At 36.5% G+C, this 24,104-nt stretch overlaps 1 protein-coding gene across 1 annotated transcript; it reads left to right on the top strand.

Annotated features, from left to right (window-relative positions):
* Positions 1–330: 330 nt before the first annotated feature.
* Positions 331–21,800, top strand: LOC129259703 (biotin--protein ligase-like). The gene is made up of 10 exons (XM_064098893.1): positions 331–441; positions 1,076–1,253; positions 3,630–4,540; positions 5,362–5,511; positions 13,495–13,766; positions 14,425–14,492; positions 15,062–15,222; positions 17,442–17,556; positions 18,477–18,690; positions 19,270–21,800. Exons 1-10 carry the CDS (start codon positions 331–333, stop codon positions 19,445–19,447), a joined length of 2,358 nt encoding a protein of 785 aa, XP_063954963.1. The 3' UTR covers positions 19,448–21,800.
* Positions 21,801–24,104: the final 2,304 nt, after the last annotated feature.

The raw sequence follows: 24,104 nt of genomic DNA, 5'->3' as shown, positions 1-24,104 counted from the left end.
AGCAACTAACACAGAAATTGACTATGTTGATAGCACTTGTTTCTGCACAAAGAGTGCAGTCTCTACATGTCATGAGGTGGAATAAATCGTCAGTTGAGATTGCGTTTGAAAATACACTGAAGCAAAATAAGCCTGGAAATACAGGACTCAATGTAACACTTAAAGCTTACCCTCCAGATAGGAGATTGTGCATAATGAACTATATGAAAGAATATGTGCAACGGACAAAGAATCTGCGGGGCATGGAGAGACACTTGTTAGTAACATGTAAGAAGCCCCATCATCGTGCTACAAAGCAAACAATAGCACGTTGGATCAAGACTGTCATGCATGAGGCAGGTATCGACACAGAGTTATTTCATGCTCACTCTACGAGAGCAGCTTCTACTTCGGCAGCACAACGAAGTGAGGTACCTGTATCAGAGATTATGTCTAGAGCAGGTTGGGTGTCAGAGAAGACATTCCAAACTTTTTATTGCAAACCTTTGCAGAATACTGGTCAATTTTCGCAGGCAGTTTTGAAACATTGACTTCACAAGGTGAATTAGTCTTGAACTACATTTGTACAGGTACATGTAGGCCCATACTTTTGGGGAGTTTTTCTGTTGTTGGATGCCTTGATAGGCTTACAGAGGTATTACTACGTACAAGTCTACAGGGCTTTGAAATCTCATATTATTCCCGATGAGACATGTAGTCTCAATCGGAGGCTTACGTAGTAAAATAGGAAGATTAAATGAGAACTTACCTGTTTGAAATTTAATCTTTATTTTAAAAGTAAGTCGTAGAGAAGAGACTACATCCCTCCTCTCCCACCCTGCGACTTACATAGTTTTATTTAGGCAAGTTCTCAACATCTTCATCTTCCTATAATTCACCTGTAGCCTTGTACTGCTTTAAAGATTGACACGCACGTGATCAGCGGGATCTCATATTATTCCCGATGAGACATGTAGTCTCTTCTCTACGACTTACTTTTAAAATAAAGATTAAATTTCAAACAGGTAAGTTCTCATTTAATCTTCCTATTATGAATAAATAAATGTTGTTTTATATTCCTCTCTTTGTCTTACAGGTGCCGCCAGACAGGGTAGTGAAATTCTCAGAGTTGACCAATCCGCTAGCATGGAGATCAGGGGAGCCGTTTGGGATCCTAGTACAAGCCACTAAGGAGAACTTCTCCAGGATTGGTACTGCCTACCTGGAGGGCTACCTGGAGCTTGATGATGGTCTCCTTGTAAATCAACTCCTAAGTAAGTCTTTTTTAATAACTTGTGTCTTTTCGGGAATGTTTTTCAATTACTGACTTTGCTGAGGCTGTGTTCATTCATATACTTTGGATAAAGTAATATGCGTTTATTTACCGCCAGCTATTGCATTATGAGGCATGTTATTAACCGAGGGTTGAGGGCGGTCTTTCACAAAGATTTTAGTATGACTTAGAATTCTTCTAATTGCATTCGGTATAGGAGGCAAGACCGCATTGTCAGATCATGCCAAGAGGACGGACACTACTGCGTATTAATCTATAAGAATGTGTTGCATGTACGCGTTGGCATATAACTGCGACTATACTTAAATCTTAGTGAAACACCCCCATAGGCTTGGCTCAAGCTGCCGCTTTCAGCTCAGTGCATTCAAGGAATTATTCCTGCAGGGTTTCCATTCATCTCACTTGGGTTATTAAAGTGCAACACAAAGTTGAATTTCTTGCTGAAGGACAACACACTATGAATACCGGTACACAGTGTTTTTTTTTATTTTTTTTTTTTAGACATTTAGCTCAAATCGTAGTTCTCTTCAAGCAATTGTTCGTATACCAACTTCCTCCTCTTAAAGAAAGCAAGGAAAGATTCTCTGAAAATGACTTTTGAAATTGGTCTTGTGCATGTATTTCTCCTTCTGCCCACCCCCCCCCCCCATCTTTCTTTCCTTTTCTCTCTAAAAAACAGCACCATTTCTTACTCAATTGACATGAATTAAAAAATACAACTCTGAATTACAAAAAAATATATATTGTTAGTGAGGAAAGTGACATTTAAGTTATACAGTAGTGGAGTGCCAAAATTGCAGAAGGGACTATTCTCAGTTTCTCAGACCCCCCCCCCCGCCAAATCTTCTCAATCTTAATGATGATCAATATTCTAGCATCCCAAGCCTAGTATCTGTATGGAATTGCATCACCATATGGAGCTTCATACAAAACAGAATCCGCAACCAGAGTACCTCACCCAACATTGAAGAAGAATACAAATGTCAATTCTTTCGACTGATTTCCTGAAACCCCAAACCCAATCTATCGGAATGCCTCTTTGACCATTACAAGGATGAGCCTGGTCTAGGTACATGTACCTAATGGATCAAAGATTCATTATTATCAGTGTATTTGTCATATTAGCTACTCTGTCTGCAGGTCTGTTGAGATTACATTGAGAGCTCTGTAATCCATATATCCTTCAATGCTATCAGTCACAGAGCCATTCACACCATAGAAAAAAAGGGAATTGAATTAAAATTTTCCCTGTGCAGACTGTTCACACTTTGGCCATCTAATGTATTGGTGTTGCCTATCATGCCTATCAACCGTTATAGTCTTGCATTTATTACATCTTGATATAATTCATATATTAAGGAAATTTTTATGTGTTCATGCATACTGTTGCAGGTTGATAAGTTGATCTCACACATGTAATAATCATTTGTGATTCCTTTTCCATGTGAACAGGTCTGCGACTTTCTTCTGAGTAAATGATATTCATTGAAATATATGATTGTGATTAATATTGTATTTCAGTAAAATCATATCTCTTCCACACTTTCATACATGTATTTGTAATTTTAAATACCCCATCTTGTTTTTTTTTTTTGTAATTCATGTTTTATTGATCCTTTTCATCAAAATATACATAACAAAACATACATGATATAATGGATCACATATAAAAGTTCAGATGACGTTGGCATATAAAATAACATGTCTAACATACAGAATAGTATATAATAAAAAAAACATATGTTTGTATACAACAACACAAAAAAAATCAGGCACTTGGCCTATATAAAAAAATAAACAAACATAACAAAAACAGCCTTCTGCTTTATCGCCTCTTTAAAGTATTCAGAATGATAGCCCACTTGCCATCATGTTTTTCTAATTTGCATTTCCTTTGTGCTAGGGTATGTTCAACAGTTTCAACTGATAAAAGAAAGTTACAAAAATGGGGGAGAGTAGGTTTTGTTTCGTCACATCGACATCTAAAAATATATTGTTTACCTGACAGGAGCAGAAAGTTCAATATAAATATATATCTGGGAATTTGGGGCTTACAGATACCAAAAAGAACATATCTTTCTGAGAGGAAATCAGGAAGATCTAGTGAAGCAAAAAGTTTACCAACATTATTCCAAAATTGGTTAACAACATGGCAAGAATAAAAAAGATGCACTAGAGATGCACCCCATCTTGTTACCTCTTTTCATCAAAGATGGAGAAAAATTTGTTGCTGGATCAAGACAAACTTGTATGAAATAAAAGGAGAATTTGGTAACTAATATGCTGCATTGGTGTACAATACAAAATTCATCTTTGATGACCTCACTCAGGCATTTATTTTTCTTGTATCATTTAGCTGTTGAGGTAAAGGGACAGCCTTTCAACCTGGTAGACAGCAGACTAAAGATGGGTGAGAGCCCATCAGGTACCATGACCCCACCGATTCCTGCATCGCCTCACAAAGGTGGCAAACCACAGCTCTTCAGGCAGCCGCAGCATCAATCGCTTCGGCGGAAGCATTCTTCGGAGTTCCTACGCAAGATGGAGGAGCAGAAGTTAAAGTCTTCTGGTTCCTGGTCAAGCACAGCTGATGGTAGTGAGGACAGTCCTAATGTCAGTGAAAGCCCAGCGACAGATGGTGTGTTCTTCCAGGTTGGTGATGACAGTGGCAACCTGTCCAACGGAATCGGGAAGTTGTCAAAGTCTGGGAAGCACAGAGATGACAGACATCATGCAAGGAGTATGATGAATGATAGCAAACCTCCAAACATTCTTGTATATACAGGATCTGAGACTGAGGATGAGGTGTTTGCTGCAGTGCAAGCAGCCCTACAACATTGCCTTGAACATGACAAATATGTCATTTATCTCCTGAAACCAAGCACGTTATCGCAGCCATGGTCGGACAATTGCGCCTTGATGGTCCTCGCAGGGGAAGGTAATCTTCCTGACGAAGCCACTTCCAGGTTTGTCTCCCACTTTAAGAATGGGGGACGCATTCTGAATTTTGGACTCCCATTGTCCCTCGGGGATGTGAGCTTCCAGGTTGGTGCCCCTACAGAGAAGGAAGTGGAAGCAACCTATCAGGGTATTGTAAAGTCTCAGCCATACAGAGTGCAGGGTTTGAGTGGGCCTGGGAGGCTCCATGTGAATGACGGGGAGGGTGATAAGAACACTGAGGTTAGCATCTTGGCTCAGGACAGGATACTACCTATGGTTGTGAAGGCATCAGAGAAGTCCAAAGGAGGAATGGCAATATTCTCACAAGTAAGTCATTCTTTGCATTTTTGGAAAAAAATTAAGGAAAATTATTGTTACTTAGGGGAATCTGGGGCTCATTGCAGGAAGATTTGTGTCTCAATGAAAATAATAAACACAAGTCTCTAATACATGCATTTCATTGGTTAAAATCAAGTTGCATTTGACCGCAACCAGGGTTCCCAGCCCATCAGGGAAATCAGGGGAAATTATTTTACTTTTTTCTAGTCAGGGAAAAATCTGGAAATTTTGATTTAAAAACCCCTAAAATCAGGGAAAATCAGGGAATTTTGATCAGCCCAAAAGTCAAAAGCTCGGTAGTCAGTCAGACTGTTATATTTTGTTGCATATCAAAACAACATCCATTGAATGACTGGTTATGGTGGTACTTATTGTACATTATTGTTTTTATACTGAAAATACATGTTATCCACTTCAATAACTTAGAAAACATGTGAAACTGGGAATGGGTTTAAATAATTATCTGGGAATTTTTGAAATTCATCATTGAAAAATCAGGGAATTTTGTTTTCTTGAAAAGCTGGGAACCCTGGCAACTATGTCTACACCAACCCTTGTTCAGATAAAGGAAATATGTATTAATCATTTTCAATAATGTTTGTCTTAATATGAGAATTCATTTACTTTTCCCATAAATAAAGATATTGACTTAGATCAGTAGCAATACATTTCAAAAAGATAACTAAAATTGGCTGTGAGTTGATTTTTGATCACATTCATTATAATTTTTTTTTTCACAATTCCTTTATTTTATATTGTAATGTATTTTGTATATCAAATAAAAACTCCATTTTTATTCATCTCTGTAGATATGCTTTCCAGAAGGTCACCTTGAGGGTACTCAAGAGGACATGGCAATAGACATGTTGGTTAGATTGGGTCTGGCTTGTATTAGCTCTAAGACTACCAGTCAACACATCATCCAGCTCACACCAGCATATCTGCTAGGCATCAATCAGGTAAAGACCCCTAACAATTATTCCACTCCTCATTCATACTCTTAATTCATTATTATGTAAACATTTGTAGGGTATACTATACATGTATATCATTATGCACAGATGCCACCTGTTCCTTGTTGGCAGTATTTTACACTCATTTTTATTATAGAAAAAAAAAACTTGGTTTCATAAAAATACTTTCCCCCCCAAATTGTATATTTTACACAATGTCTATTGCAGAAAATTGGCATTACTGTGGGGTTTTTTTTTTCATTCCTCAAAATACACTGTACTGCAGTTTGTTTTAAAAGGTCATCCCTGGATATGATAAATTGATCCTTGAATGCCTTATGAAGTATCTCAGAAAAAAATACCATGCCAGAGAGAGTAATGACTTCAAATGTGTGATGCATGCAGACTATTTTTCAAAGAATTAATTTTGACTTAATAAAAATCATGCTAAAAAAAACTTTATGATAATGTGTTACAAGGACGTGCACTTGCACTTAGCCTATAGCCATGAGTGAGATATTTTGTTTCATACAATATAAATTTTTAAGGCACACTAATCTTTGTTTTGAAAAACGGCCACTTTGAACTAGTATTAACCCTATCTAAACTGGGCTATTTCGGACCAGAATATACTGGGGGGGGGGGTCAATTTGACCCCCCCTCAGATCTCGGCCACTGATTGCGCGATCGTCTCAAAAATTGGCATGCGCGTATAGCCGGATGTAAACTACAAGACTGTATACATGTAGTAAAATTTTCAAAAATCAATTGTTTAAATTTTTTATTAATCATTAATGCAAATAAGCGTATGAAATTTGCCCTAATTTTTTTTTGTGTGTATGTTTTTGCCTTTAGCTCAATTGATAGAGCTATGAGAATGCTATTTTTTGGTGGGAGTATCAATAATTACATTTCTAACAAATACCTACAAAAAAATTGCAAAAATATAATTAATTTCTTATGTATTTTATTATTTTTTCAATTCTTATGTATTTCTATGTTTTTTCAAACCTTTGTTTTTTTCTGATGAATTTTGTCGGGGACCTTTTTGCGATCTTAAATAGCATAAAATAAATCTATTTAAATCAACAAAAGTAAGAATAATCATACATTTATGATTTTTGGTTGAAAAACACAATTTGTATTGGCTTTGTACGTGGTATCACGTTTTTTAAGCAATTTCGGGTCTGACATGCACTTATAAAATGTTGCGTAATTTCAGAAATGCGTACCTGGGCGTTGCAAATTTGGTCTCAAAAGATGCGCAAGACTTGAAAGTAAAAAGTCAGCGAGCGGCGCGGTCAAAAAATTTCGTGCAACGGCGTAGTGACAAAATTTGTTGAGGAGGGGTCAAATTGACCCTCCCCCCCAGTTTATTAAGGGTTAAACTGTTGGAGTGTAGTTGATTACCGGTATGCTATAACAACATACATTTTCCATAGATCCAAGCTTTCATATATATATATATATATATGCGAAGCCAGTCTTCAACAGATTAAAATTGCTGTGAATTCCAAATGATCTTCTTGATCCTAATCTATTATTCACCAGCTGATGATAAATATTATGGAACTTGGCATGCCATAAATTTGCTTTATAGCTGTTTTCTCCTAAAACTTGTGTCCACATGTTACCCTCAAGGAATAATTAAAGTTCAATTGAAGTAGGTTAGCTTTTACTCCAGCATTGTACTGTTTTGCCCAGACGAGTAGTAATTAATAGGATGACATACATTTAGCAGAGGTGAAATACCCTGAGGAAATTCTCTTTTCTGATGAAATCTGAATGTCAGTAGGTGGTTTCAGACCGCCCTGAAGTTCGTCAGTTCCAGGTATTTTCTGATCGGGAAATTTACCCCGATCAGAAAATACTATGTAATATTGGCAATGTGAAAGCAAATTATGTGTAATCTTCCCGAAAGAAAATACCCACTAAATAGTAGGTACTTGTCAAAATTACAAGAACTTTCGCGAGGATTTTTCCAAGATCGCATGTATTTTGGCAATGTGAAAGTAATTAACGGGAACTTTTAGCCCGGCGTGTAGTTGGGCGCGGGCGCCGTGGGTGGCTGCTGAGCTAGTGATTTTGAATCTCGCGCCTTGCCTGCTTATCAGACCATATTGCGCATGCTTGTAACTTCAGGAACTTATCCCGAAGGGTATGTTTCGGGGCAGTGTGAATGCAGGAATAATTAATGGGTATTTTTTAGCCTAAAAAAGTTCTCGTAATTTAACGGGGATTTTTGTGATCGAGGCGGTTTGAAACCACCTAGTGGCTCAGAGTTATATTACAGGGAAATTCAGAGATTCATCACCCTGAACTTAAATCATGTCTTTGTGTACTTCATGTTTTATTTATGCTTTTAGATTTATGACATTGAAATTGAGGAAGAAAATATGGCATTGAATCTAGAATGAATAATTAAAAACATCAGGTTGTGTAAAGTGTAGAGGGAGAAATTGGTTGAGAATGAGTGAGGGGATGGGTAAATTGCCAATTCGTCCACTGCCAACTCATCCACTCACCACAATCATGGTCTACCTTCATCTAGTCTAATGCCATTCCATCCATCAAGATTTCATCTAACAACCATTTGGTCCAATAATCACTTCGTTTAATCACCATTTCGTCTATTACTACTTCGTCTAATAACCAGTTGGTCTAATACCCATTTTCTTTTCATTCATTTTGCACAATTAACACTCTTGTTTAATTAGACCAAATGGTATATGGACTAAATGGCTATTGGACCAACTGGCTATTTGATGGAATGACATTAGACTAAATGAAAATGACCATGTGGTGAGTATTCGAACTGATGATAGACCAAGTGGTTGTAGACGAGTTGGCAATTGGATGAATTGGCATTAGACGAATTGGAAATTAACCAGGGGATGGAAGGGGTAGAGAGGTATTAAGGTGGGGGGATCAGGGCCCTGTCCACGGAGGATTATTCTATTGTTACTGGTGATGCTGAGTGTTGTCGCAGCACCCCCAGTAACAATAGATAATCATCCATGGCCAGGTCATGGGGGATAAAGCTAGGGAGGGTGGAGAGGGGGAGATAAACACAAAGTTGAAGAGAGATAGAAAGAATAATGAATCAATCAGAGGTTGATAAGTTTAATAAAAAAAAAAACAGGTCACATCTTAACATACCACTTTATAAATGCATTTCCTGCCATATACAGTCCGTATAAAAAAAACGGGACAGTTTTGAAAAGTCTATTCAAAATTTGTTTCAAATTATGACATCTATATTTTGATGTTAATAGATGCTCTGAAATCTTATCTTTGAAATGCCATTAAAAAAATAATTTTGTTCATGCTTGAGCGAACACGGAACGTTTTTGAAGGGGGTTCAAAAAGAGGCTTGCGCCAAAATGGCAGAAATGAGAAATTTGATGATCAGACTTCATGCTAATCAGCAGACTTCCTCTTAACCTTTTCATTATCTTTGCCACGATTTTCGAATTATACTGTCAAATTTCATTTACAAATTTATTTATTTACTTGAATTATTTTTTTTTCATTTAAACTTCTTTTACCTTTGAATTTTCCTTCATAAGTAAGAAAAGAAGACTTTTTGTCAACCCAAGCAAGAAGATTTACATTATTGATTGGGAAAACTTGTAATTATTCAAATCATTTTATAATGTGAAACGAATTAAGTTATGGTATCTTTAAAAATATGAATCCTATTCTCAGGGGGTTATTGATTCCTTGACCAAGTTTAATTATGTGCTTGACAGGACAAACAGGTAAGGATTCATGTCTCCCAATAGCAATGATGTATTGAGTCAATTTTGAAGGAGCTAGATATGGCAGATTGGATAAAATGTATCAAGAAAAATGTGAGCGAGCGAAGCGAGCAAGCAAAAATTTCCACTTTTTTATTAGAATATCCAATTTTGTGATAGATTTTGACATAATATATTCGCTTTCTATCTTTCCTTTTCACTTTTTTTTATTGAAGGGGTGGGGGCACCCCCGAGCCGCCGCCCATCTGCATGTCACTGTTCAAAGGCACCATAACCTCTGTAGCAAACAGTGAAAGGATTTTTTTTTTAAATACACGCTCTCCCATACTTCGGTTGAAAAAAAAAAGTTTTTGCTTAAAGAAGGAATATTCAAAGCTAAAAGAGAACATATTAAAAGGTAACAGGAACAGAACAATTCAAGCAAATAAACAGATTTGAAAATGAATTTTGACCGCATAATTCGAAAATTATGGCAAAGAGAATGAAAATGTTAAGAGGAAGTCTGCTGATTAGCAAGGAGTCCGATCATCATATTTATCATTTTATGCCATTTTGGCGCAAGCCTCCTTTTTAACCCCAGACAAAAACATTCCTTGTTCGCTCAAGCATGAACAAAACTATTTTTTTAATGGTATTTGAAAGATAAGACTTCAGAGCACCTATTAACGCTAAAATATAGACATCATAATTTCAATCAATCATTTTATAGACTTTTCAAATCTGTACCGTTTTTTTTATACACACTGTAGTGCTATTTAGACTAATATATTGCATTGACAGTTATTATTCAAAGCATCCTGACATTAAAAGCTTTTAAATGATTCAAAATGTGCCATCAACACTTCAGTATTTTGGGTGATAGTGTAGAGTACCAGTTAAGCTTGGAAATGGAACATTTTATGAAGCTTTTAGGAGATGCATCCATATCCTTTGAATTGATGTGATGATATCACTCATTCGTGAAATGTGCTTGCTAGATTGTCATCTCATTTGGACCACTGAGGTTCTGTTAAGAGATACCAGCACAAAATAAAATCATTAGATTGAATAATAGCCTGTGGTGTGAAAGGATTAATGAAGGCATCTAAAGAAAACACACTTTGAAAGGTGAAAAGGTTGTGGAGAGGAGTTTGCAAAACTTTATGATAACAAAGCTTGATACCTGCAGACAATGCAGAAAAAAGTGTAGAAGCTAAGTACATGTCTTTTGAGCCCATACATGTAGAAACTGCCTTGGGATGATGGAATAAGTTTTAGTTCCATTTTATCAAATATAGAAGTAAAAGGGTCCTTTTCCATTTTTACTATTGAAGAGAAGTGGGTGAGCCGATCAAAGAGGATAACCTAGTGGAAATGAAATGAATTTTTCCTGGAAAAAAAGTACTGAAAAAGCGATTGAGGATATTTGTTTAAATCTTCCCTCCAAGTCAGAATTTAAATTCGTGAAAGACATGCATGTAGAGTGTGCCTCGGATGAAATGAATTCATGCATATATAAATGTGGTCTCGAGTTTCATTCAAGCATGCCTCCTAATCCTTGGACTCCTACACACGAAGGTGTTAAGGTGTTATTGAGATACAGTAGATACAATGCCATGGTCAGAGGCACCATGCTAGGGGAATGAATCAATGCAAATTAAATTGATTGAATTTGACCTCTGTTCACTAGACGATGCCTCTTCACTATCTCCCAGTCATTGGGTCTGTTCTCACCAGCCTGAGTTATCTCATTATCTTGCAGCTTTTGATCTGGCTATTTATTCTACAATAATAAGCTTTCATGAGATTGTAGTGATGATGCAGTTTTTTGGGTAGTTCATCCTGATATGAAAATTTTATTTTAAAAAATGAAACAGAAAAAGAAGACATCAGTGAAGGTTTGATAGAAAATCTATCGTAAAGCTGTAAATTTCCAAAGATTTGATTTTGTGAAGTAACATTTCTCAGAAAATTTAAATTGGTTTCACCGAGTTATATTCAATTAAGCATCAGATTTATCACTACATGTATATACCCACAACTGTGAGGAAATGTTTTTAGTCATGAACCATATTGAATTCATATTACATGACTTATGGTGCAGCTGCTTGCAAATTCAAATTCAAACATGTGAACACTTTCTTATTCTTTGATGGATTATTGTCAAACATTATCCAATACTATAAGTAATTGAACTGCTTTATCAAAACCAAGTAATTGTCAGGGTGAGCTTCCTTTTGAAGATACAGTGAATTTTTAGCTCAGGATAATTGGGTATAATGTTCAAACCAATTCACGATGTCTCCCAAGACCCTGTGCCCATAAGATGCTAAGATTCCAAGTCATACTCAAGCAAAATCACTGAAATCCACGAAGCACCCCCCCCCCCCCCCTTTGGGCTAAGAGAGTCAAGTTCTATAGAAACTAAAATGTTTTCTTTGAGAGCTGATTGGGCAACAACGTCAACATGGAATAAACGTTGGCTGATAGAGACCAATCTCTGCTCTCAGGAGTACTCTCTAGGTGCCCCTAGACAGGTGGAATACAAATGTCATCCTTCCAGCCCAGGGGACTTGCGTGCTCAGTATCAGTAGGGCGTCCAACAGCAATGACATGTTGCTATTAATGGCTGGCGTACATTGTCTTGAAGGGTTGTTTAGGTGACATGAGTAGATGGCATTGACAATCTGAGATAACATTCTGTAACTGAAAACAAAATGAGATTCAGATGACGTATATGTGTCATGCTTTATTTTATTACACGGGTTGTAGAATGTATTTTTTTCTTTGCCTTTTGTTTGATGAAATTATGATATAATTTATGCTTAGTTTTGAAAATGTTGATTTGCCTACAGAGTACAAGTTAATTAATGCCTCCCGTGCTACTCAATGTTTGAGAAATTGTAAAAACAGAATTTTTAAAAAGTAACTATTTATATTTACCATTTTTTTCCTTTGACATAAATAGGAAGATATAAACTGCTCAGTAATAAACACTATTGATTGTACAGCTTTTAAGTATTTTGAAGCCATTCTAAGCATCTGTATTCCCTTATAAATTTGGTAGGATTAGCTGTATGAAGTTTGATAGTTGTTTTGGTACATGTTTTTAGTGTAATTATAATTATGATGGGATTTGATTATTTGATGAAATTGATTAGGATAGTGATGATAATGTTTATGAAAATGATAACAATAACATTTACAGCTTAAAAGGAATTTAAAGATATTGAAATTACAGCAATAAATTAATAAAAGCAATTCTATGCAAACATAAAGTATTTTATGGTAGGAAGCATATGAATTCATGGTTTGAGTCTCCTCATCCATTTTCCGCAAAAGAGGCAGAGAGAAAGCAACTTCATATTTGTGCTTATATTTGAGTCTTACATGATTATAATCTTTCTTGAGGTTATTTTTGTCAAGTTTGTTTCCTGCAAATGATTAAGATGTTTTCTTTTAAAGGTGACAGAATTGATCAAAATGGGATTAGATTGATTCTGTTCCATAGTCCTTGCTTAGGGGCATGTTTGTTATTACCTCACTTGTGACAGATCAGCTCTTTTGACTTTGTTCATCTATAACTCTGCCGCTCAAGGGCTGTTTCTCTGGATCAAAGTTGTGTTCATTTGAGAGAACAGACGGGAAGAAAGATCACCAGATTGTCACTATCAATTATATACTGGTATCTGTTGAGCAGGCTGCAGGCTTGCCCGTTAGATGAGGGAGTGGGTATGCACTGCAATGTGACTTGTAGATATGGGATGGAGGGCGAGAGGGAGTGGGAGGAGGGATACAGACATAGATACATGAATCTGTACTGCAAGAAAGAGAGTGAGAGTGTATGCGTGTATTGACGAGTAATGAAAGTATCATGGGTTGGATTCCCACTATTCCAGCTAGAGTCGTGATGAGATGCATATTTTAGCCTCATGTTTTATTATATTTAGAGTACATGTCAATTACGTTTAACATAAAAACATGTGGGAGTGAGAAGATTAGCCAGAGATCTATGATTTAACTGTGGGAATAGGTTCAGGATAACTGAGGATGAGAAGCGATTAAGTGAGTGAGAGTCATATACAAAATTAGACCGAGAAAATGAGATTCATGAATCTTTATTATATAGCATCGTTCTTAAAACTCTGAGATGCTTTATAATTCAGTGCTGTGGTTTGACAATCAAAATCATTAAACCGTTGTACCTCACTTTGAACCTGTTTAATTTTCTTCTTGTTCCTTCCTCCAGGCAAATGAACGTTTCCTCAAATCAATATCAAGCCAGAAAGATGCATCCCCTATCCTACGAGGCTCGCCCGTCTCTCTTCATTTCATCTATGATCCATCTGGGATCAAACACGTCAGCCCGTCCCTCCTACCAGTCGTCATAGGGCGCAAGAGCTTACCCATGGGGTCGCTCTTCAACTTTGATGTTTATCGTAACAATCTCCAGACGAGGATTCTGGGTAATGTGGTCCTGTATGCAGAGGTGTTGCCAACAACGATGGACGTGTTTGATGGGTGAGACTATTGTTCCCATTGTTTCTCTCTTGTAAATAAAGCAAGTTAAGCATCATCTATGCACGACAGGTTCTTGTTCATTTGCTAAATGATATCTATCTCTATGAAGCAGACTTAAGTACGTTCCAGTCATTCGTTAAATCATGCATAACTTAAGTAAATCAACCATTGATTCATAACCTTTGTAACAGGTCTGGGAATTTTACAAAGCTTTTTCATTGTTAAACTTTTATAAAAGATCATCACAATCCAATTTTAAGATCAAAATCAGAAAAAAAGTATTTTGAGCAGCGTGGTTTTAAATTTGTGAAGCTGCAAGTCTGCTCGTGTCACAACATTTGCAATTGCATTTATTTTTTTATTGTCAAGAAATTGTGCTATAGCAAGTTCTATTGACATAGGTTTACCATTTATGCATTCAGGAAATCATTCATAGCACTTATGGTAGTGAATTTGCAAAATCGTGTTTTGTAAAGGGAATTACACATGATGACAATTACTGGCTATAGTACTTTTGTTGTGTGAGGCTGGTTTCTTTGGAATAAGTGAGTACTGTATCTTTAAGATTAATATTAAATCTGTCATTATGGACTAGTTATTACAAGTTAAAAATGTCATTCCCATTATATTGTGTGTGTTTGTTTTTTTTCTCTTTCAGATTTATGTTCAAAGTTCCAGACAATATTGGATGTGTTTGTATAGCAACAAGAATGACTGGTGGAAAAGGTATTTTGAGCTCATAAAATTTGCTTTCAATTTGCAGAATGTTTCTAACGAAAGGTAACCAAAGTTTGAAGTTCAGCTTTATCAATAATACATGGTTTATTTTTGTGATGTCTATTCTACATATAACAGAGGGAAATTAAGTTCAGACAATAAATAATGGTAAGTTTGTTGATATGAAAGAAGATTGTTCTCTTTCTGGACAACACAAAGTGAGGTATTGTGATAATTAAACCTCGGTTTAACATCAGATGAAACAAGAATTTTTGACCACTTTTCTATGGAATGCTAGGTTTAATCTTCCTTAGTCAACTTTTAAGAAAAAAATGATAATGTGCCAAAAAAACTCATCGGAATTAATCATATGTTTGAATTGTCTTTTTCTCTTCATTTTGTTTTTAAAAAACAAGTAGAATTAACTTATTTGTAATTTGGTTTTAATGAGTTGACAACTGGCATTCCATGAAATTGTAGTTTCATGTATCCTAGGGTTAACTGAATCAATGCTATGAGAATACTTCCTAAGGTGTTTGGTACAAATAGATTAAATGTTTTCTCTAAAACTCCAACAGGGCGTGGTGGTAACCGGTGGTTAGCTCCCATAGGCTGTGCTATGTTCTCTCTTCACGTTCGCATCCCATTGAAGACACACCTGGCAGATAAACTTCCATTCCTTCAGCACATCGCATCGGCAGCAGTAGTAGAAGCCGTCAGGTCACTCAAAGGTTATGAGGTTAGTAGAGGGGTCTTACCCCCAACCGCCCCTGTTATACATCTTATCCCCCCCCCCAATCCTATTATATCCCCTTCTAAATATACCATGTTATCAGTCCCATGTTCTTATCCCATTAAATACTCACCTGACAAATTGGCTTTCATTCCTTCATCACATTGCATGAGAGGCAGTGATAGTCTAGGCTATGAGGTCTCCTCAAGGTCATGAGGTAAGTAAACGGGCAGCACTCCAACCCAATCAGAATAGCAACCTGTCTCCATCCCATCCCTACTCCCCCAGAATGATTTATTTACTAATGCATTAATGACAGAAAATCAAATAAGAGAATAATTGAGTACTAGACAGATGTGTTTTTCAACAACGATAAAATCCAATTAACGTCTACGACTGATAGTAATAATACAGAACATTAGATTTATATGGCACACATTTCATCTTTATTAGATACTCAAGGTGCTTCACAAGATATTTACAACAACGCCAACAGCAGCAAAAATAAATTACAGGTTCGAAATTTGAAAGATTAAATGTGTCTTTAAAAAAAAAAACACTCTTAGGTATGTCTCTAGGTTGCCCTTGAAGGTCAATGATATCTGGGTGTTTAAACTGTAAATTCCACAAGGTTGACCCCGCATGAGTGAAGGAAACACTTATACACGCAGGCTCAGGGGAATTTATACCTCAAAATGCTAAAGAAGGGGGTCTTGGAAAATTCTCATTTTAAGTATAGAATCTTGCTTCCATCGACATTTTGATACTTTTGTTTATCAAAAGCTGACTGGGACCTTTAACCCCCTCCTCTGCACCTGTAACCCATCTCCAATCACACTAAACAGCCAGACAGTGACTGATGTAGCATTTGAAATGTCGCATTGTTGTTAATTAATTGAATATCTGGTGTTTTGATTTGCATCTGTATAAGCTATCAAAATTTCTCCACTTAGATTCAGAACACAAAATCTAATGACTATGACCTTTACTACTTCATATACAGGCCTGTACACCATGTATAAACACACATCTCCAAACTGGAAAAAAACTGATGTTTTTTCTAGTGCAGTACATATGTGCTATTCATAAATGCTATCAATTTATTATTACACTCTGAATAAGCAATGGAAGTGTCATTTTAAAATGAAAATAAAGACTTTTCATTGAATTCTTGATGTCAACATTGACCTTATACGTAACAAGTATATTCGTATTCAGGTAGGTTCTTAAAAAGAAAAGAAAATGGCTTTAGCCCTATCTAGGCGGGGGAGGGGGGGGGGGGGCTCAACGATTCGCGCAATATTTTCACTGTGCATAATTTCTTGACCGCGCCGCTCACTGACTTTTTCATGTTAAGTTTTGCGCATCTTTTGAGACCAAATTTGCGACGCCCGGGTAAGCGGTTTTCAAAATCACGCAAGATTTTGTAAGCGCATGTAAGACCAAATATTGCTCATCAAAATGGATTTATTTTATGCTGTTTATGATCTCAAAAGAGTCCCTGACAAAGTTCATCAAAGAAGTAATGAAAAACAAAAGGTAAAAAGAACATGGAAATGCATAAGAAAATTGCAAAACACATATAATACATAGGAAATTGATCTAATATCGCAATTTTTTTCACGTACAATTGCGAAGAACACCACAAAGAGTTTTTACACCAAAATTAGACCATTTGGAGCTTTAATTATGGAGTTAAAGGAAAAAGTATGATTTTGCATACTAATTACTCATAAATTAGCATAATCAATTAATAGCAATTTGCATGAAATAAATCAATATAGAATTTTGTAGATTATGTCCCAGACAACCTGCATGCTATTTTTTGGCGCGATCGCGTGATTGACGGCCAAGATCTCAAGGGGGCTGAGGGCCTGGGAGGCCATATGATCTCCTAAAATACCCTGGCCTAGATAGGGTTAAAGAAAATGAGTATTATTGATAAGTCGTCCGGCATGGTCAATTTGTGACAACGAATCAAATTTGAGGCACTTTTAGAAGCAAATTATGTATCTATTTTGTGCATTGAATGCAAAAACACATTAACAATTTTGAATGTGAATGCTACAAAAATTCATCATCAAAGTTCATATCAAGTGAAAACAATCTCAAACTTTGCAACAACAAAAAACTCTTGAAATCAATATTTGCTTTATGAAGATCATTCAAAAGCTAGCTGTGAGTCTTGTCTTGTTAATTGCATTTCCTTTTCTTTTTCTCATTAGGATTTTGACCTGCGTCTGAAGTGGCCAAATGATATTTACTATGGTAACAAACAGAAGCTGGGAGGGGTCATTGTGAACTCATCCTGCCTTGATGGTGTCTTCCATGCAATAATAGGTAAGGAAATGATACTACGGGGTGTTTCACAAAGATTTAAGTATGATTTAGTGTCGCACTTAAATGCCTAGTTGCTTGCATTATAAAAGGCATGACCGCAGATCATGCCAAGAGGATGCGCACTACTGCGTATTAATCAATAAGATGCATATCATATACGCATCGGCATTTAAGTGCAACTCTAAGTCGTACTTAAATCTTTGTGAAACACCCCCCAGAATAAACAGAATGAGAACAAGAGAGAGAGAGAAATAAAGGGAGTTTCACAGAGGGGAGAGAAAAAGAGAGAGCTGGGAGGGAAACAGAGAGGAAGTGAAGAAATGAGTGGCAAGGATGGGGGAGATTTCTAACACAACTATGATGGACATAAAATATTACATTTTGGTAATAATGCAACAACTAATCTGAAGTTCTGATTGCTATGATTGCTTATTTCTGATAACAGATGTATTTAAAAAGAATTAGAGGAGAGAGGTTTGAGTTATGATTAACAAAATAGAAATAAGATATCATTGGTCTGTACATTAAACAATTTGAACAGCTTAATGAAAAACCTTAGTTTGATACCAACTTGCTGTACCAACTCTTTCTCCAGGGTAGGAAATCATTTCTATTTTTATCTTTTTCTTGACATTGGGGTGATTGCAGAATTTTGGGGGCTATTTCTTTCATTTTAAGAGCTACTATTTAGGAGCTACGAGCAATTATGCAGTAAATGCAAATATCATTCTGCCACAGTTAGAATATTGAATATCTAAATAATCTTGAATATTGCTTGTGACGGATCTTGGGGCGACTCTAAAACAAATGGTCGCCCCAAAGCATGCATTTTGGGAGAATTTTTGGGCTATTTGGGCTCTCATGAGGGCAAAATCGCCTGTCGCCCTCGTGAATTTCCTACGTTGTCTTCCTCCATTCAGGTATTGGTGTGAACGTCTCCAACAGTGTCCCAACCACATGCATCAATGACCTCATCCATAAACACAATGAAGAGAAACGTACCAGTCTTAATCCTGTCACAATGGAGATGGTCATAGCTCGTAGTATTACTGAGATGGAGAAGATGATCAATGCTTTTCAAGAGAAGGGAGTGGAGTCTTTCCTACCTGTCTACTATAGGAGGTGGCTACACAGGTATAGGATATGATAGTGAAATGTAATAAAATGGTGATAAGGATCTTAATTGATTGACTGAAATATATCAAATGACTAGTTATTTATTTGAGATAATAAGCAAATTTGCTCATGACTGTGATACCAATGACTTGTTTTATGGACCAGTCATGGTTTTTAGATGAGGATGGTTATCAAATACAAGGATCCATATCACCCTCTTGTATAACGTATAATACTCGTTCTTTTGCTCGACCGGTCATGGTTTTTAGATGATAGTTATCACATACAAGGATCCATATCGCACTCTTATATAACGTATAATACTCATTATTTTGCTCGGGTATTAGATATTACTCACTCTTGTTGCCTTTGAAAAGATTTGAAAAACTTGTTGCCTCGGCTATGCCTTTGGCGTGTTTATTGTTGGACATCTATTGATTTTATTGCAATTAATTGCATTCAGCATTATGTAAAATCATATGCTTATCAACTCATTGAGCTTTGTGTTACATGACCTATTTTCACAACATAGTTTCCTGAAGATAATTTGTTAAGATTATTATTGATCTCTATCCTATGATTCTATCTTATCCCCAGTGATGCCAAGATCAGGCTTGAGAGTGCCAACGGGGACGAGGTAACGATAACAGGACTGGACAACTCTGGTTTCCTACAGGTCAAGAAGACGGACGGCTCTATCCTCAGTGTCCAACCAGATGGGAATACGTTTGATATGCTTAAGAACCTTATCAGTATGAAGTCATCTAAGCATTGAATTTGGCTCTGGACCCTGTTTCAAAGTATCTGTCATCAATAATAAAGGCTATGGCAAAGTTGCTCTTGACCAAAAAACGGCCTTTCAGTAGCTTGTAACCCGTCATGGAGAAGCTTGATGAAACAAGGACTTGGTCATGTACCTTCACACAGGATGATAATGCCCGAGATGTAAGTTTAGGCTATAAATTGGTTTAAACCTTAGTCTAAGGCTTACTACTTTGGTCTAGACGTATTGTCAATGATTATGTCTTGGTCTAAGACTTCTGCCAATGATGTGACTTCAGGCCAAGTGGTATATTGTCACTGAGGTGTTAAAATCTTGTATTTCAAAATCATCTTTTGAGGTCAGCTCAGAAAAGCTCACTTTTATGGAAGGGTCTTCTTTCTGTGGGCACTGTCCCTCAGGCACTGTGCAGCCTCCATCAATCACATGCCTGTAAAAAAAAAGAGAAAAATACTTTTAGTAATTGCTACATGGTCGATATTGAATCAGCATCAGATTTTTTTTCATCCTTTAATGAATTTACACTATACATGAAATAAAAAATGTGTATACTTATTACAAAGGGGAAAAAGAAAGGATCTTATTTCTACAGGTGACTATGCCTAAATCTAATCTGGTCTGAAATAATGCTTAGAGTTAGGCAGTTATTCTATTTATAGAAGGTAAACTTATGCAGAGTCGAATGTATTCAATTTCCTCATAAGTATTTAAGAAGTCATTAGATTTTTATTTTGGAACACTGTATCACATATTAAAATCAACCTTGGACAAGACTTATCTACTCACCTCATCAGAAACTGTGACGGCAGTGGTGCTAGTCACATGATGCTGGAGAGATTCGCCAAGCCCACTCTCCCTAGTCCAACTACAGAGGCATGGTCCTATTTATTATGGCACTTTTGCCAGCTCAATGACCTTGAGATACATTTTTCGAGGATCTGAACGAGACCTCGGCACCACACTCTGAACACTGTAAGATGATGTTGATGGTTGGGCCACTTTGCTTTGTTTCATCATCAAGAGGGATAAGGTGTCCTGAAATATTAAACAATGCAATTAAAGAATGGGATTAAAGATGGAAAATGTGACTTATTTCCAGCAGTTTTCAGCATGCAGCACTGGTGTTAATATTTTTTATGAATGCACACAGAGCTAGAAATTTTGCCTTTTTCATTGCATTCATACACCCCAAAATGTTCATGTTTTTGAGGGGAAAATCAATGTTTAACGCATTTCTGACATATGATCCCATTACCCAAATTTAATGATTTTGGTATCAAATTAAAGAGAATAATATGTTCCAACTGCCCTACTTAGTTTACATTTAGTCACTACCTTAATTTTGATGGGCATAAAAAAAGGAAGTTCAAAGTCTCATATCTTGTGAAAAAATGTACCATATTTTGTAAACTGTCTGGTTATTGTAGTATTGATAAATCCAATGGAAATACTCATTTTTCATCTATCCTGTAGGACCAAGTGTCAGAATTGATTTCAAAATACCCTTTCCCCCACTGCTCTGCAAAGCCCAATACAAACCTGCACACAAAATATCTGCACTCTATGTGTGGTTGTGTGTTTCAGCGGTGTGTGTTGTGACAAATTATACTACACACTACACAGAGCCTTTTGGGGGTATTGGGCTGAATTTCATTCAAAATTCATTTGATATGGTGGTGTGACCTTAATTCGCACGTTACCTAATTTTTGCGCACGGTCAAATATCTCCATATCAAATCAAAATCTTGAAAAACTGATAGCACCAACAGAAAAAACCCAGTATGGTAATTTTCTAGAAGGTAGGGTCTCAATTTGTGAAAATATTGGCAAAACATCAGCAAATGTTGTTACCTTTTGCCTCCACTCTGAACTTTTGACAAGCTTCAAGAAACTGCCAAACAGGTTTTCAAAAAAGTAAGTAAATTGTGATACCAACTGAATTTATGGCATTTTAACCTCCATCTGATACAATTATCTTACCTTTGCTTGATTTCTTTTCTAAAGCTTTGCAAAAATGCAAAACAATCGTGCTCAAATTAAGTTTACACTTTTTTATGATACTCTTTCAGCAGAGCACGCACTCCTGGGGCACTAGTCGATCGTCAAGGAATTTGGAGATCGCGAAACCCTTGACCTACTTTATAATTCCGTGAAGTGAATTTGACTTTAGGATCTTGGTTTCCATTTGGTATTTAGGATTTTGATTAATTTTGTATGAACTGAGAGAAATTTTTGATTGAAAATTAACTTCATGATTATTCTGAAACGTGCATGCGCAAATTATGGTCACCCCATATCCCATCATAATTATTAAAAAAACGATTCTTGGATTACTATGAAATTTGGTAGATGTCTATTTTGCACTACTTTTATCAAGATCTGAAAAACTCAGATAATGAAGTGGTTGTGATGAAATAGAAAAATCTTGCAGTCATCCCATTGTCTGCTGAAGAGTGAAAGTACTATGTACTGCATGTGTCAGCTTGGGGTGGCAACACCATTTTCATAAACAATTAGATCTTTAAAAAATAATTAAATTTGCAAAGGGCCTATTTACTATATTAATGCATAAATCAAGAATATCTCACCTCCTGCACATACATGAGCCTTTTGAAGGGCAGCTGCAAGGAGAGGCCCACTGATGGTATAATTCCCCTTCAAAGCCTGACGCGGATTTCTATGAGTGGGACCAGGCTTGGAGTTTAGTGCAGCATGGGAATCATTCAATGTTGACTTCTTTTCAGTGGCTGTTTCAGGTGATGGATCATAAGTTCCCTCTTTCATGGCCCTTTTGATGTCTTGCCACGGGATTCCATTAAATCCTTTTCTTTTTTTCACATATTTCTGTCCCTTTTTAGGCATTTTGTCAGAGAGCAGTAGAAATTTGGAATTAAAAAATGCAGGAAAATCTGACACTGCTAAATTGGACACACCTCACCTACAGATGGCAGCAAACACTGTAATCTGCTCTAACCTAACATAAATAGTTAGTATGATGAGATTGTATGAAGATAAATAGTTCTAATTCCTCAGGTACATTTATTACTCATTAGGGGTCACTGTGATTTGCACCAAACAACATAGAACTTTCAACCAGGTTACTTCTACATGTAATTATGCAAGTCATTTAGAAGGAAAAAAATCAGGCGATAGTATTTTTTCACCATGTTGAGATAAAAGCTCACACAGGGTATGTAGATAGTTGCTGCAGAAGATTTGATATAATTTTTATCATGTCTGTGATTACAACAGATATATTGTTAAAGGTCAAGTCCACCCCAAAATGTTCATTTGAATAAATAGAGAAAAATCAAACTAGCATAACGCTGAAAATTTCATCAAAATCGGGTGTAAAATAAGAAAGTTATGGCATTTTAAAGTTTCTGTTATTTTTCAAAAAACAGTGATATGCACAAGTCAGTGTCATGCAAATAAATCAGTTGGTGATGTCCACCACTCACTATTTATTTTGTTTTTTATTGTTTGAATTATACATTATTTCATTTTTTACAGATTTGACAATGAGAACCAAGTCGACTGAACCATATAGTGTTAAACAATGATAATTCCTTACGTTCAAGAGGAATCAATTGTTGTTTCACTTGACAATGAGGAGAAAATTAGAATATTTCATATAATAAAATACAAAAGAAGTAGTGAGTGGATGACGTCATCAGTTTCCTCATTTGCATACCGACCAGGAATGCATATTACTGTTTTGTGAAATTAAGTGAAACTTTAAAATGTCATAACTTTCTTATTTTACATCCGATTTTGATGAAATTTACAGTGTTATGCTGGTTGGAGTTTTCTCTATTTGTTCAGGTAGACTATTTGTTGGGGTGGACTTGTCCTTTATGGCATTGTGGTACAATGGTTCTGACTCATGCCTTTATTAGAGGGTTATTTTAGATATCATTCCTACCATGGACTAGTTTCATTTGGCAAGACATCAATCTACTCTTTGCCACTCTCCATGTAAGTGTTCCGTGGGTACCCATGATGCAAAAGCCAAGTGGTATGCCAACATGTAACTATTGCTGGAATTCCACCCAGGGAGTGGAGAAAGTGCATAATTTGTGTGCAGGCAAACCAGATTTCAATGATTTATTAGTAAAGAGTTTCAATATTTTTATTCCAATTAACTTTAATGTTAAAATACAACTCCACTTCTTTTATGATGCAACACAACATTGAGCCCCTGCCAACATTTGACATAGAAAAATGGCACTAAAATGTTGCCCCTTGCATCATTTGATGCTGTAAGCTTCTTTGGCTGTTGGTCAGATTAAAAAAATAATTTCCCTTCCATAAAATCCCCCAACTTTTTGCCTTTGTGCAACCCCTTGAAATTGACACCAGGGGCATCTGTCCCTTTGACCCCCTCCATGACGAAAAACTTCCATTTGAGAACACTATACCCCAGTTTCCCTTCTCATCAATTCTCTTCTCCAAGTACGACAAACCCTAACTGCCCCAAGCAAGCAATTTAAGTATCAAAACACCGTTTCTTGACATCGGTCCGAAGATAACACAACAGCCCGGCATATACAGTCACAGCAGGGGGCCACACATGATGGGATGCATGCGCAGCGCTGAGCTCGGTTTCTGCAAAACATGCCGTCATTTTTATTCGCTTACTTTCCTTATT

The sequence above is a fragment of the Lytechinus pictus genome, chromosome 4 (assembly GCF_037042905.1).
Source record: "Lytechinus pictus isolate F3 Inbred chromosome 4, Lp3.0, whole genome shotgun sequence".
NCBI classification, from domain to species: domain Eukaryota; kingdom Metazoa; phylum Echinodermata; class Echinoidea; order Temnopleuroida; family Toxopneustidae; genus Lytechinus; species Lytechinus pictus.
Note: the sequence above shows the minus strand (reverse complement) of the source record. Positions and strands in the feature narration are given on the sequence as shown.